The 16,207-nt window shown below is 48.4% G+C and overlaps 1 protein-coding gene across 1 annotated transcript; it reads left to right on the top strand.

The window, feature by feature from the left end:
- Positions 1-4,384: 4,384 nt before the first annotated feature.
- On the top strand, positions 4,385-15,900 carry UBXN6 (UBX domain protein 6). Its single transcript, XM_074939343.1, has 11 exons — positions 4,385-4,538; positions 9,126-9,283; positions 9,701-9,762; positions 10,792-10,923; positions 11,272-11,369; positions 12,206-12,281; positions 12,369-12,453; positions 13,366-13,585; positions 13,755-13,885; positions 14,718-14,863; positions 15,258-15,900. The coding sequence occupies exons 1-11, from the start codon at positions 4,456-4,458 to the stop codon at positions 15,384-15,386; spliced, it is 1,320 nt and encodes a 439-aa protein (XP_074795444.1). The 5' UTR covers positions 4,385-4,455; the 3' UTR covers positions 15,387-15,900.
- The last annotated feature ends 307 nt before the right edge of the window (positions 15,901-16,207 follow it).

Raw genomic sequence — 16,207 nt, 5'->3', positions numbered from 1 at the left:
ATCCCGCTTCACTTCCAGCATTTATAATAGTGTTAAATATAAAAAAGTGTTTTTAATATATAAGGGGGGGTCACACTCAGAGGCTTGCTGTGTGAAAGGGGTCACCAGAACAAAAGTTTGAAAACCACTGGGCTGTAGGGAAAAGGGATAGTATGGAGGGTTTTACAGTGCAGGGCTGAGCTATCTAGGGAGATGAGAGAGATTAGAAGAGAGATGACCTAGTATATGTATTCTTCATGCTGTATCCCTTTAATGCCCCTTCTTACTGCTTTGCTCCATTTTGTTCCCTCCACTCCTTGTCTTCCCCAGGCTTTCTGGTCTGCCCTGAAACACTGATTCTTTTGGGAGGCTGATTTGCACTGTGATGGGTGCGGTGTAAGAACCCATACAGACTGATCACTGTATTCTGGGGCATTTCCCAGGCTGGTTGCCGGGGGATAACAATACATAGCTCTTATTACAGGACACGGGGGTGGTACAGGTGACAATGGGGCAGAGTTAGTATTGCATCCTTCACCTTCTTTGTTGAAAGTGTTTGACATTAATTGCACAAAGACCCTCAAAATTAAACACAATAATAATTAGGACATCCCTTCTGGCCTGAAAATTATTAATTTATAATTAAAGATGCCTATATATATCCAGAAACCTGCAGCAGTGGGAGAAGGGACCTTCCAATCCCCGTCACCACAGGTGTTATGGAACTGAATTGTTTTCTTTGTCCTGTTTAAGTGATAAGCCTCTAGACTAGGGGCAAGGACCGTGTGTTCCCCCGTCTTGTTATGGTGCTGAGCGTAACACACTGGCTTAGTGCAGGTAACCCTGTCTCCCTCTAGTGGCTGGCTCTAGCAACCAAAAGAGCCTGCTACGGATAATTAAACAGGTTAGGTCTGACTCCAATACGCCCTTTCGAGTTAATGGGATTCTTGAATGAGCACTAGGAAAAAGGGGCTTGTGTGTTCAGACCCTAACCCTACACCACTGAAGTCAATTGAAAACCACCAACAACTTCAGTAGGTTCAAGATTTGGCCCACAGAGCCCGATGCAGGAAAGCCTCTCTTCAGGGTCTGAATGATGAAAGTGCTGAATTTGGCTCCTCTTGACCTGTCTCTGTGCATCTGGCCATATTTCATTACCCTGACAACGCTCAATAAATACTATAATATGAATAACAATCGCTAATACTTAAAGAGACAGCTAGAGGAACGAAACATAGGCTCTACAAGTGTGACAACATTGTCAACAAGCAGGTACAAAACTTAATTATAGAAATACAGTATAATCAGACTGCCAAAAAAATCAGGTAAAATCGTTTTGGAGAGGTTTGGATTTGAACACTCCTCTGTGATGTCTGCAACCCAAATGCAGCAGCATTGGGCAAGTACGTGAGAACCAGAAAGTGAAATAGAGTAATGTATTGTCCAAGCCCAAGCAGAGTAAAGTGCAAAAAGCATTTGTAAACTAGAGTTTTAATATTGCTTAGGACAGATTCTGGCTCTTGGGGCTTGTCTTCATATACAGCGCTACAGCTGCACCAGTGCAGCCATGCCACTGTAGTGCTTTAGTGAAGATGGTCGTACACCAACAGGAGAGCTTCTCCCATCGGCATAGTTATTCCACCTCACGGAGAGGTGGTAGCCATGTCTGCAGAAGAAGCTCTCCTGCCAACATAGCACTGTCTGCATAGGGGATTAGGCTTTTTCATATCCCTGAGCGATGTAATTATACTGATATAGGTCTGTAATGTAGATCTGGCCTTAGTGACAAGAGGGCTTTCAAAAGGAACTTGCAAAAGTGTAACTAAGTTTTAATAACCCCAAGTAAGGGGGTTAAAATGCTGGTAAGGGAATGTCCTTCTTTTATATATGGGGCCAGATTCTGCACAGTTATATAAACCCAGATGTAAACCCAGAGTAACTCCACTGAAGGCAGTTAAGTTTATACTAATGTAACCAAGAGTAGAATCTAGTCCCATATATTTGATACTTGACAGTATCCCTTTAATTCCAAAGTACAATAGAACATATCTTTGTAAATCTGTCCTTCATTGCGTAATGCCAAGAAAGGAACAGAGAGCACTGAAAGGAATTGGGCCTGGTCTTTGAGCAGGGGTTGGACTAAATGACCTCCTGAGGTCCCTTCCAACCCTGACATTCTATGATTCTATGATACACGCAATGTTGTATTTTGAAACCTATTTAGTTAAACCAGTGCAAAATTTTTAAACCCACTGCTTTAGCTAAAGTTGATTCCAAGTCAATTTAAGCTAAATTTATACAGGTCAGGATTAAGTGGCTTCAAGAGAATCCACGCAGGAGTTTGCACTCATTTAAGTAAATTGATATTAAAACTCAGTTAAACTGGTGTCATTTCTATGTGAAGCTCTTAGAAACAGCAAGCCAAATTCAGCAACCATATGAAAGCTGTTGAAAGTTGACATGAGGTGTCAACAAAAATAAGCATGTGTGTGTATGACGTAGGCCATGTCTAAACTACATTTATGTCGGCAAAATTTTTGTCGCTCAGGGCTGTGAATAAAAACCCCTGTCCTGAGTGACATACGTTTTGCTGGCATAAGTGCTCGTATGCACAGCGCTGTCGGTGGGAGACGCTCTTCCCCTGACAGAGCTACCGCTGCTCATTGAGCTGGTTTTATGATGTTGATGGGAGAGCTCTCTCCCATCTCCATGGCTGTATGGATACGGCTGTGCCACTTGCTGTAAGTTTGTAAGTGTAGACAGGGCCTTAGTGACAACTTGTCTAAACTAGCTGGATGTGCCGGTGAGGAGCATAGATTTACACAATGAAAACATCCACACCCTTTATTTAAAAACATTTACATAGCAATTCTCCCCCTGGGGAGAGGATGAGTGAAAGAAGGAACCTCATATGACAGATGTTAATCATGTTGCTTAATGCATGACTGGAAGGCATTCAAATACTGACGTGATGAGGGGGAATTAAGAACCTATGTAGAGTAGAATAGAATAGCACCTAAAAGCAAGGGGGGCGGGAAGGGATGGGGAGTTGGGCGGGGGAAGGGATGGGTGTGATGTGTGGGGGTGTGGGAAAGGACGGAGAGGGTGTATGGGAGTGGGGGAAGGGACGGAGAATGGTGTGTGGAACTGAGGTGAGGGCAGTGTGTAGGGGCAGGGGAAGGGATGGGGTGGTGTGTGGAACTGAGGTGGGGGCAGTGTGTGGGGGTGGGGGCATGGACGGGGAGTAGGATGGGGGAAGGGATGGGGGATGGTGTGGGGGGAGGGGTGGTGTGTGGGAGAAGGGCTGGGGGGCGGGGCAGGGTAAGAGACGGGGGTGTGTGGATGTGGAGTGGGCAAAGGAACGGGGAGTGGTGTGTGGGGATGGGGAAGGGATGGGGGATGGTGTGGGGGGAGGGGCGGGGTGTGGGGGAATGGATGGGGACGGTGTGGGGGGAGGGGCGGGGTGTGGGGGAATGGAAGGGGGACGGTGTGGGGGGAGGGGCAGTGTGTGGGGGGAGGGATGGGGGACGGTGTGGGGGAGGGGTGGAGTGTGGGAGGAGGGGTGCTGTGGGGGGGAAGGGCTGGGGGGCAGGTCAGGGTAAGAGACGGGGGGTGTGGGGGTGGAGTGGGCGAAGGAAAGGGGAGTGGTGTGTGGGGGCGGGGGAAGGGATGAGGTGGTGTGTGGGGGGAGCGGCGGGGTATGGGAGAAGGGATGGGGGACAGTGTGGGGGAGGGGCGGGGTGTGGGGGGGACGGTGTGGGGGGAGAGGCGGGGTGTGGAAGGGATGGGGGAGGGGCGGGGTGGAGGGGAGGGCTGGGGGGCGGGGCAGGGTAAGAGACAGGAGGTGTAGTGGGTGAAGGAAAGGGGAGTGGTGTGTGGGGGTGGGGGAAGGGATGAGGTGGTGTGTTGGCGGAGGGGCGGGGTATGGGGGAAGGGATGGGGGACGGTGTGGGGGAGGGGCGGGGTGGGGGGGAAGGGCTGGGGGCGGGGCAGGGTAAGAGACGGGGGTGGGGGTGGAGTGGGCGAAGGAAAGGGGAGTGGTGTATGGGGGTGGGGGAAGGGTTGAGGTGTGGAGGGAGAGGCGGGGTGGGGGAGGGATGGGGGAGGGGCGGGGTGTGGGGGGGAAGGGATGGGGGCGGTGTGGGAGGAGGGGCGGGGTGGGGGTACGGAGAGGCCGGGCCGGGCCCGCCCTGCCGCCCGCCCTTGGCGGACCTCTCGCACCATAGAGAGGCGAAGGGAGGCCTAGAGCGCCCTTGCCGGGTCGCGTCACACTGGCGGCGCGAGGTGACAGACGGGTGCAGGCCCCGCCCCCTCAGCTTCCCACCCGCTCGAAGTGATGATGGCTGCGCGGTAAGTCACGTGCCCGCAGCGAGAGGCGGGACTTCCTATTTCCGGGGGCTGAGGGGAAGGTGGCTCCGCAGGTGTTTTGGTGCCTGGGAGCCGCCGGTGTCTCCCTGCCCCCCCCCCGGCGGCGCCATGCGGAAATTCTTCCAAGACATCAAAGCGGATATGAAATTCAAAACAGCGGGGCCGGGCCAGAAGCTGGCGGAGCCGCCCAGGTACCGGGGGGCTGGAGGGAGGGAGGTGGCCGGGGAGAATGGGGGGGAGACGGACTGGGGGGAGCCGGGGCGGGGGGAGGGAGGAATTGGGGGGGGGGGGAGAGACGGACTGGGGGCAGCCGGGGCGGGGGGAGGGAGGAATTGGGGGGGGGGGGAGAGACGGACTGGGGGCAGCCGGGGCGGGGGGAGGGAGGAATTGGGGGGGGGGGGAGAGACGGACTGGGGGCAGCCGGGGCGGGGGGAGGGAGGAATTGGGGGGGGGGGGAGAGACGGACTGGGGGCAGCCGGGGCGGGGGGAGGGAGGAATTGGGGGGGGGGGGAGAGACGGACTGGGGGCAGCCGGGGCGGGGGGAGGGAGGAATTTGGGGGGGGGGGAGAGACGGACTGGGGGCAGCCGGGGTGGGGGGAGGGAGGAATTGGGGGGGGGGAGAGACGGACTGGGGGCAGCCGGGGCGGGGGGAGGGAGGAATTGGGGGGGGGGAGAGACGGACTGGGGGGGCTGTTAGTGGGGTGCAAGTTGGTCAGGGTGATTCATTGAAAGCCACATGCTGTTGGTGGCATGAGGTAGCCAGTCCCGGACTCTGTCTCCTTCTGGGGTCCGTGATGCTACTCAGCTCCTGGAGATCAAACCCACTGTCACTAACCAATTTCTGTGTGAGAAGCTATGGAGCTCCCTGTTTCTGATGCAGCAAGAGCTACCATGGTTCCCTTTTGCTCTACTTCTCCAAAAGGTGCCAAGCTCTGGGAATAGTATTAGAGCCCCTGAGCTGGGTGGGTGGGGTGGGGACTCTCGCAGTGGGATGCAGGACACATCACCAGAGGAGTAACTTTTATCTTCCTTGTGGGACTTTTGGCTTTAGAACCTAAAAGACAATTCCAGCAAGTGGAAAAACATTTACTGTAGCCCAGAAGAAGTGCTTTTGTTTACCTGGTTCACATGTGTCTGAGTCAGAGCTGCTGACTCTTCTGACACAACCAGTCTCTTACTCCTGTTAGCCCGGCAGGAGCTGGTACAGCAAAGAAAGAACTGACGGGACCCAGTGGGGCTCCGGGGAACACATTCGTTCAAGTCCTGACCACAGAATTGGTATTCTTGGCGCTGATTTTCAGATCCCAAGTTAAGTTTGCGGCAATGATGATGATAGAAAAATCACTTGACTTGTAAAGGTGCAGGATTGATCTAGAGGCAGTTGAGACAAGTACAGAACCTCACCATGTTATGGTTAGTCACTTTCCTGAATATCATTGTACTTCAGCTGTTTATGAAATATGCCAGCTGGGTGCATGTGGCATAACCACACTGGGAACTAAAATCACCCTGGTGAGATGAGGTAAGTATCTGCTCCCAGACCAGTATGTGGTGATTAGACCATTGACAGTTTTGTAAGGTCTAGTATCTTGAGAACAAGCAAAGACTAAAATGAACGAGGAAGTACTTGTGGCACCCTGGATACGCTCAAATAAATTTGTTAGTCTAAGGTGCCACAAGTACTCGTTCTTTCTGCTGATACAGACTAACAAGGCTACCACTCTGAAAGACTAAAATGATTGCTTTATGTCATATAAATGCTGAGAATCCCAAACTCCACTGGCTCAGGAGACAGTGGCTGGTACAATTGCCTTGGAATACAAGCCCCTTGCTTGCAGAAAGCCAGGATATAATCAGAATGAAGCACTGTGTAGGCTTGCTGTCCCAAGATCTATCTGGGCTGCAAACAGTATTGATGGACTAGTTCACATATCTTCAGGATCAGTAAATGTTTTGAAGCAGGTTTAAAACATTAGGCCAATACACAGATCAGTGATGGTGAAAGTGGCACTAGACTGGAATCTAACTTCTCAGTGACCTGACCTAGTCAGTGCTGCACTATGTATTGTTCTTGCTCTTCTGTGTCATTTGTTTAGTTTCCATGTGACTTTCACATGCTTGATCTCAGCCCTGCTCAAATGCACACACAGAGAGGGCTAGAGTCCCCAGTTCTATCCTAAATCCTGAAGGAACCTTACTAATAAGTTAGCTTAAAAACTGAACCTTTCAATAACAATATTTCTTAAAAGTTGCAAGGGATTTGTAGTTGTAGGATCATAGATTAAATCCAATTTTCTGTGGCCTTCAGGGAGAAGAAGTCCAATATTATTTACTGCTCAAAACTTGGGCCACATAGGCGTGACCAACTGCCCTATAGCAGCTGAGTTGCAATGCTACCTAGCAAGGGCATCAGGTTCCTTTGTGACCTTATAAAGCTGTTATGTCACTGTTGAGCATCTGCAGTTGCTTCCAGTTCAAGCCTGTTCTTGGAGCTGCCCAGAGTAGTGCTGTGTGGGATTATACACGGGTGAGGGTGGAAGTTGAGCAGAGCAGCAGAAAGTGTTAAATTCTGTTTCCTGCTAGCAACAGACATTCTCCATTTCTAATGGTATCCATGCTTTGTAGTGGGTGCAGTCTTCAGGCTTTCCTGCAGTGCATATTGTGTACAAGCATTTGATACACAGCAACCCTCTCCCCGTGTTTTTATGGGGGAGGGAGGAGTATCTCGGAAAAAATGGGTCCATCTTCTTTCAAGGGGAAGGTGCCTTATAAAGGCCTGTTTTTTTTTTTTTTTTTTTTAAAAATCCTGCTTGTCGTCTTTGGTGTTGAGGAAGGATGTCTTAGATGACTGACATGTTCATGAATACTTATTAAAGCAACTAGGATTTGAATGCTTGACAAAGAGCTCTTCTCTCAAGTGTCTGAGTGAAATAGGGGTTAATTATTTAAGTCTGGAAAAAAAATCTCATTCTCTAGCAATTGGGTTCCTTTCATAGCATCCAAGTGGCATCCTTCTGGGTGTCCATAGCCTTCAGGGTAAACAAGACATGAAATTCTAATGTAAAAGTCTGTTTAAACCCCACCTCCATCATCTTGAAGAGCTTCTTTTCTATGTAACAAAAGCATAGTACTCCTTCCCCTCTTTCGCCTCTCTGCAGATCACCTGTAACCAAAGGCTTAGGGCTCGTCTATATAAGAACAGCCATACTGGGTCAGACCAATGGTCCCAGTAGCCTGTCTTCCGACAGGACCAATGCCAGATGCCCCAGAGGGAATGAACAGAACAGGTAATCATCAAGTGATCCATCCCATCGCCCATTCCTAGCTTCTGGCAAACAGAGGCTAGGGACACCATCCCTGTCTATCCTGGCTAATAGCCATTGATGGACATATCCTCCATGAATTTATCTAATTCTTTTTTGAACCCTGTTATAGTCTTGGCCTTCACAACATCCTCTGGCAAGGAGTTCCACAGGTTGACTGCATCGTTTGAAAAAATACTTCCTTTTGTTTGTTTTAAATCTGCTGCCTATTAGGGTGACCCCTAGTTCTTGTATTATGAGAAGGAATAAATAACACTTCCTTATTTACTTTGTCCACACCAGTCATGATTTTATAGACCTCCATCATATCCCTCCTTAGTTGTCTCTTTTCCAAGCTGAAAAGGCCCAGTCTTAATAATCTCTCCTCATATGGCAGCCATTCCATACCCCTAATCATTTTTGTTGCCATTTTCTGAACCTTTTCCAATTCCAGTATATCTTTTTGAGATGGGGTGACCTCATCTGCACGCAGTATTTAAGATGTGGCTGTACCATGGATTTATATAGAGGCAATATGATATTTTCTGTCTTATTATCTCTCCCTTTCTTAATGATGCCCAACATTCTTTTGCTTTTTGACTGCTGCTGCACATTGAGTGGATGTTTTCAGAGAATTATCCACAATGACTCCAAGAACTCTCTCTTGAACACTACAGTGGGACCCGGCACTGCACCACTGTAGTGCTTCAGTGTAGACACTAATTACACCAATGGAAGGGGTTTTCCCTTTGCTGTAGTTAATCCACCTCCCCAAGCGGCAGTAGCTAGGTTGATGGAAGAATTCTTCCCTCCACTTAGCATGGAGTACACCATGGGTTAGGTCAGCATAGCTGCATCTCTTGGAAGTGTGGGTTTTTCACATCCCTGAGAGATGAAGCTGTGCTGATGTGAGTTCCCAGTGTAGACTAGCTCATGGTGTACTTAAAGGACACCATCAGAGTTAGCATTTCATAGCCAGATTTTCAGAGGCACTGAGCACCTGCAGCTCCCCTTCAGTTGGAGTTGTAGGTGCTTATGACTCTGAAATTCAGATCCCAGATCTTTAAGTTGCATTAAATGTAATTTATTAACCTTAAGGAAGAGTTGCTTGAACTTAAACTGTCTCCTCTTGTGTCTGCAACCCAAATACAGTATGCCAGTGCTACAGCATGATAGCCAGAATATGAAACTGATCAGTCTGGCTTTTGTTGATCAAATAGAGGCAGTTTCATGAAGTAAACATCAGCTGGAAAAAATAAACTGGATTTTATAAACCTTCCAATTTTAATAATCTGTAGTTTGAGTGCTTAAGGTAAGGGGAAATATACAAATCCTAACTAGCTCCTTTAACTGCGGTGAACATAAACCAGTGATCAGAGTGAGATTATAGTTATCTGCTTTCGGCTGACCTCTTCTAGGGTTCTGGCTCTCCTGCTAGGGCTGTTCATTTATTTGTGCCTTTCTTTTATCCACCAGGGAAAGGGCCCCCAAAGAAAAGCCAAAAGCGGCGACCCCAAAGTCTCGTCAAGGGCCCACAGATGAGGCCCAGAGGGCAGCAGCTGCAGCCTTGGCCCGGCTGGAGCAGAAGCCCAAGCCGTGGCTCCCTTCATCCCAAGATGCCATCAAGAGTCAGGGTAAGAATGGCCAACACCCATTTCTTGTCCAGGGGCATGACAGGCATATTTGTGAGTCCACAAAGTGCTCATTTACAGGGAGTATTTTCACCAGTCTATTTATTGGCCCCGCAAAGCCTACACTCATCTCAGTGGCATTTCTGTCTGTCAGAATGGGGGGTTGAGGAGCCTGTCTCCTGTAGTTTCACACCCCCACGGCCAGTTTTGCACAACCAGCTAGGTGCACTCTCGGAAGTGGGGGTTGCATTCTTCTGAAACATTGTGTTCTGACCCACTGCCCAGAGGCAAGGTACCAAACATGAACCAACTGCCTGATGCAGGATTGTAAATCCAAACGGCTGCTTCCCTGCCCCAGGTTTGTAGAGTTCACCGGGTTGTGCCACGTCTGACGCCGTACCCTGGATTTGTGTCTCGTAGTGAAAAAGGAGCTTATGGCTGAAGCAGCAGCAAGTGAGAGACGACTCTCCACAGGTCACAAGGTATGAGGAGATGCTGCTATTCAAGGGCCTATGATCTCTGGGCAACTGAGAATCCCTGAGTTACAAAGCTCGAGCATCTCCTAGGGAAGGGGATACCAGCCCCTGTGCTGTGGGACTGTGGATTTGAATGTGACTTTCAAAATGAGCAAATAGCTGCTTATGGTTCAGAGAGCTTAATAACCCTTTAGTTCGTACTACGGCATCTCTTCTGAAAGCTGCTGATTTGGTGGGGAGTGAGCAAGACAAGCTAGGATTTAAGGACAGTTGCTATGGAGTCAGAGTAGTGATTTTGCACTTGATGCAAGAGACCACCCACTTTTTACCCCTTTCTTATTAAAAACTCCTTGTCCGAAACTTCCCTGGGCTGAGCCTGCGAGTTCCTGTGTATAGGAGAGTTAGTTCTATTGATTGGCCCTGAGCCAAATTTGCATACCCATAATGGGTAGCAGCTCAGTCTGTTGAAATCAGCAGGACTACGCCTGGATTAAGGTGCTGCCTTGGTGTGAGCAAGGATATTGGAATCTGGCCCTCTGTTGTGGTATTACTCTCAAAGTCACATGATGAAAATAACTCATATCTCCTATAGCTGAGTCTTTTTAACATAACTAGAGACTGGGGTATAACAGAAGTGCTGACAGCTTCTGAACTCCATGGCTGCCAAGCATTTACCCTTTTAGTTACAAGTGCTTTGCAGACTTTGGGTGATTTGACTGGTAGCGTTCCATTCCTCTGCTCTTACGTGGTGGGGTTGTTACTGGTATCTCTTCAGAATGCCTTCAGGTAGCTTCTTGGAAGGTACCTTCCATTATATTAGAAGGGATCTTATTCAAGCTTTGGGTAGCATTGCTCAGTGCTGCTATGTGGCTGACTAATCCGGACAGCCCATGAGGCATGCTGAGATATTCAGAGGGGAGATGCCAGTCTCCTGTGTTCCCTGAGTTGTACTAGCAAGAAAGCTGTGCATGAGGGAGATGGGCATCAATCGTTCTCCCCCTTTGAGCCCACGTTTGATTTCAGCTCTTTCTTCAGGGTCCTGTGTCTGCGGTTGAGGAAGAAACAGCTGGACTGTCAGTGTCAGGGGTCTATTTCATTTGCCCACTAACTGGGGCCACCGTAAGGAAAGACCAGAAGGAAGCACACATAAAAGAGGCCATCCTCTTGGTAAGAGAGGTCCTCTGCCGACCAGACTTTTCACCATTTCCTGCCTTCCATCTTACTAAATCCTCGGCATGGTCCCCAAGTGCAGTGTAACCCATGGGAAATGCCCTCTGGGGGGGATGGGCTCAGCCAGACTCTCTGGCATCCCTGGGCCTGATACTTTATGCAGAACAAGGACTGTCTCTTCAAGGACTGTAAATCCAGATGTGGATAGTTGTTGACAAATGCCTGCCCTGACTCCTTCCTCTGAGTTTGGCAGGAGCACTAGTCTCCAGAACTCTGTTCAGTCTGCCCCTCTGGTTCTGCAGTTGGCGTTGACAGTCAGCTGACGCTTCTGTCCTTCTCCCTCAGCATTTCTCTAGAGACCCAGTGGCTGCCTCGATCATGGAGATTCACACCTTCAACAGGGACCGAGAGAAAGTGAAACTTGGTGTTGAGACCATTGCCAAGTAAGTGGTCTGAATGTCTTGTGCAGCGCCCAGCTCACAGATGCATGAAATTTGTCACCTCTCCAGACGAGAAGGCGTGGGTGAAAGCAACTGACCCTTTCCCAGAAGGTTAATGGGGAGGGGATTTTCTTGTGCTCTGGGTGGTGCTGAAAGGAAAACTGACAGTGAAGACTTGGAAATATTTCCTAATGGTGAAGTCTGTTAGACTGTACAATGTGCAGTCCAGGAAATAAAACTTGTGAGTGAGAGATTAACTAGATCTTAAAGGTGGTCCCTGTACTCCTAGAACTAGGTACCCCCAGCTGGATCTTCCCTCTGAGTGAAATGTGAGTGCCCTCTGATGCCAGGTTAGCCTCCGAAGCGTGAGGCTTTGGCTGTAGAGGGGGACACACCAATTGCAGCTTGTTTCAAGCTGGCAGCAGCATAGCCGTGTGCATGAAGAGCGGTCTGATGCTGGAATGCAAATGAACCCCGTAGTCTCCTGCCATCCCATCACAGTCACAGGGCTCTTGTGTTTCATAGATGTGTCCAGGGGGGATTCCTAAAGACTCCTATCTGGAGAAAGGTGGTCGAGGCAGTTGGTGCAATGCACATGACCCAGTAGTAAAGTAGTGGGATATCCTGCATGAGTGTTCAGAAATAGCTTTCTCTTGGGATAAAGCAGCCTGGGAAGGATGGAAGTGCTAGTGGAGAGGAGACACTTGAAGAGCTCGTTGGATCCAAGTAATGTGTTTTTAAACTTTGATCTTGGCACTAAATGGGACCCAAGATTCACGAGTGATCTGAGCATCCATGCCTGTTGTGAATGAAGTGTGTGATGGTCCTGTCTTCTGCAGATATCTGGATAACATCCACCTCCATCCAGAGGAGGAGAAGTACCGGAAGATCAAACTGCAGAATAAAGTGTTTCAGGTGAGGTTCAGACGTTTGCAGTTGCCACATGGAGGAATAATTCCCACTCTGTAGCAGATTAAATCTAACCCTCTCCTTACCTTCTAGGAAAGGATAAACTGTCTAGAAGGGACACATGAGTTTCTCCAGGCCATTGGGTTTGAGAAGGAAATGCTGCCTGTTCCAGGACAAGGCAAGAAATCAAACTGTATCAGACTTGAGACTGGGGTCAGCTACTTGTGAGGAGTAACAGTGTGTCGCTGGGAGGCAGCTTTGATTACTGTTGGAGCCCTCTAAAGCCATGGTTCTCAACCAGGGTACACATACCTGGGGGGGTATGCAGAGGTCTCCTGGGGGTACATTGACTCATCTACATATTTGCCTAGTTTTACAACAGGCATAAAGCACTAGTGAAGTCAGTACAAATGAAAATTTCATGCAGACAATGACTTTATACTGCTCTGTGTACTATACACTGAAATGTAAGTACAATATTTATATTCCAGTTGATTTATTTTATAACTATATGGTAAAAATGAGAAAGTCAGCCATTTTTCAGTCATAGTGAGCTGTGACACTTGTGTATTTTTGTCTGATTTTGTAAGCAAGTCGTTTTTAAGTAAAAAGAACAGGAAGACTTGTGGCCCCTTAGAGACTAACACATTTATTTGAGCATAAGCTTTCCTGAGCTACAGCTCACTTCAAGGAAAGCTTATGCTCAAATAAATGTGTTAGTCTCTAAGGGGCCACAAGTCCTCCTGTTCTTTTTGCGAATACAGACTAACATGGCTGCTCCTCTGAAACCTAGTTTTTAAGTGAGGTGCAACGTGGGGGTACGTGAGACAAATCTCTCCTGAAAGGGGGACAGTAGTCTGGAAAGGTTGAGAGCAGTGCTCTAAAGTCTGCTGTATGTTGTAACATCACCATTTTACACCCCCCACCCCCAACCTGCAGCTTGCCTGTTGCCTCAGGGTGATTTGCTCTCAGGACTGCTTTCCATGAGGTCACAGGTAGCAGTGGATACACTCCCCATGCGTGGTTGTGGGGAGAGCAATTAGGATTGAAGGGAAAACAAGGCACCTAAGCACAGTGCATGTGTTTGTAGAGACCACAGAAGAGTATTATATGCTGAAGGAGGAAGTGTTGACTAAGCTGGAGGATCTCAAGGACTATAAGGAGCAGCTGTTGAGCTGTGAGCCAGTGAAGGCCCAGCTGGATCGCCAGCTCTGCGTATTCAAACCCTCCCCTCAAGCTGCCCAGTTTGAGCTGCCCCAGGACTTCTACAACCTCACGGCAGAGGAGCTAAAGCGAGAACAGCGGCTCCGGTGAGCGTCCTGCAGCATGAAGCGCTGCATGTAAAAGGAGGGAGCTGCATAATTGGGGAGGAGGATGGGCTGACCATACCAGTGTGGTGTGTTGCTCTGGTTTGGAAAATCTCACCCGCGCCCCCCCCCCCTTGCTTTATTTCATGTTAAAACTGTCTTGTCTATAAAGGACGGAAGCAGTGGAGAAGGCCTCTATGCTGAGGACAAAGGCTATGCGGGAGAGAGAAGAACAAAGGGAAATGCGGAAATATAACTACACGCTGCTACGAGTCCGTTTCCCAGATGGATACATTCTGCAAGGTAAAGGATGGCCGCGTCTTGCAACTTACTCTCGTATACATGCCCCAGAGAACTTCTGGAAATTCCGCTTTGTAACTTGAGAGCAAGAATCAAAAACCTGGCAGGACTAGGGGGAAAGAACCTGGCCAGAATCTGCTTGGCAACATGGGGATAGAATAACTCAACCAGCTGGGATGCTTCTAGCCACTGCGTGGGACTGAGACAATGGGGTAATTATATTTTTGCAGCTTCTGTAGAAATTTCTCTCTAAAGCGTCCGTCACTCTTGCCATCTAAACCAATGGTGAGTATAAAGATCTGGGACATCCTTGGGCAGCATCATGCCTTGATCCGTGCTAAAGCTGTACAAGAGTTTCCATACTGCTGAGGGTAAATGAGCAATCTACTGGCTCAGATTCCAGTGAGCGGTTCATTAAAACAGTAATGGGTGTGTTGCCCACGTGGTGGGTAACAGGCTGAAAGTGGTTCTGTAGCCTGAGGAACACCAGTTGCATTTTGCACTAGGAGACGCTTTAGAATCTTGCAGTGAAGTTACTAGACTGACTAAGCTTTCCAGTGGATTTTATTTTTAGGTTAGAGGTGCAATGGTATTTTGGGGCCCTGCTGTGATACTCTTGGGATGACCAACATGTTGCTATGAAATATTTACCTGTTGAGTAAATCACATCAACCTTGATTCCTTCCCTAATGAACTATGTTAATGTCATCCAAATATGCAACTAAGGGTCTTGGTGAGAGCAGGCAAATGGGAGTCTGCCTATAAACCAGTTTTAATATCCTGATAAGTGGAAAAATGTGACCTTAACACTCTTTGTCTTCCCTTTTCATGACAGGGACATTCTATGCCCGGGAGCCAGTATCTGTGCTCTACAGGTTTGTGAGAGAAGCACTGAGGGATGATTGGATGCCCTTTGAGCTACTTGCACCTGGAGGTGTCAAACTGACTGAAGAGAACTTGGCATTCAATGAGTGTGGGCTGGTGAGTAAAGCAATCTAGTTGAAGCCACTTACAGCAGATACAAACCTGTTCAGTGAAAGGAAATGGGACTGTGTAATAATTCTGGTCCCAGTGGGGGTCTAATCTCTTGTGATACTGAACTGCTCTGTCCTCGGCTCAGTGCAGTTAAACTTCAGCCTGGTTGCTAGATGTACTATCCCTTACCTCAGAGCTCAGGGAAAGCTTTTGACACAGGGCTAGGAACTTTGCACTGTATGTCCTGTCTTCCTGCCTGTCAAAGGTCTTCCAAAACCAACATTCCAACTCTCGTACACCTGGAAGACCATTTTCAAGGGGTTAAAGATGCGTAAAATACTCATTGACCAGCTTCAATGTAGTTACTGTTAACATCTAGTACATTTTCTGCTTGTCCTAGGTGCCCTCTGCTCTCCTGACTTTTGCATGGGATGCAGCTGTCCTGGCAGATGTAAAAGCTTCAGGAGAAGAGCAGAAAGGAAGCCCCTTGAAACCAGAATTCCTTTCTGCTGTCCAGATATTGTCGTGAAATAAACAGGATTGGATTCAGTGTGGTTGGCTCTATTATGTGCTGTTGCCTCCTCCCCTGCACTCCTCAAGCATGAAAATGGAAGCTGCCTAACTATTTGTCACAAACTTGAGGGAAGACTTCAATTTTAGCTAGAGCATTAGGCGGCCAGGTTTCAGAATGCATTGTGCATTAGCATAATCACCTCCAGTTCAGAGAGGAGTGGCTATATAATGGGACGTGAGGACTGTGTTTAAACAGATTTAATAGTCTGAAGACAGTCTGGCCCAGAAAAACATTAAATGTGCTGCTTTTATATAACTTATTGTAAAAAGTTATTTTGGTTACTCTGTTTAATCTCTTTTCTAGTTTGGCTACAGAGAATAAAAATCCACCCTACTGAACTGTAGCAAACCAAGGACGGCTGCAAGACTCCCATTGAGTTTTGATAGTGGGCAGGGCTAGTGTTCACTTTTCCTTATGCTTCTATTGTACAAAAATTGCTGCTGAATGAGACTCGTTTAAAACTAATTATGTTAACGAACTTGTTAAATTGATTAAATGGACTATTTGGAAATGCAGTTTCCTTGAGTCAGGTTATTGAGTTAACTTGCCTTAGAGTTAAGGCTGTGTGTTTGTCACAGAGATCACTGATTGTGACTTTCCATTGCAGCTGGTGCTGTTTCAGGGGCTGCCCATGCTGGGCAGCTCCAGGGCCAGCAGCAGTGTGGGAGGGGGCTCAGGGATTTCTGGCTCCCATGAGCATGACCTGCAGCTCCTAGGTGGTAGAGGGACCAAGGGGCTGTAGTTCCCAGCCAGTGGGATCAGCAGAGCTCCTGCCC

The sequence above is a fragment of the Natator depressus genome, chromosome 25 (assembly GCF_965152275.1).
Source record: "Natator depressus isolate rNatDep1 chromosome 25, rNatDep2.hap1, whole genome shotgun sequence".
Lineage (NCBI taxonomy): Eukaryota > Metazoa > Chordata > Testudines > Cheloniidae > Natator > Natator depressus.
Note: the sequence above shows the minus strand (reverse complement) of the source record. Positions and strands in the feature narration are given on the sequence as shown.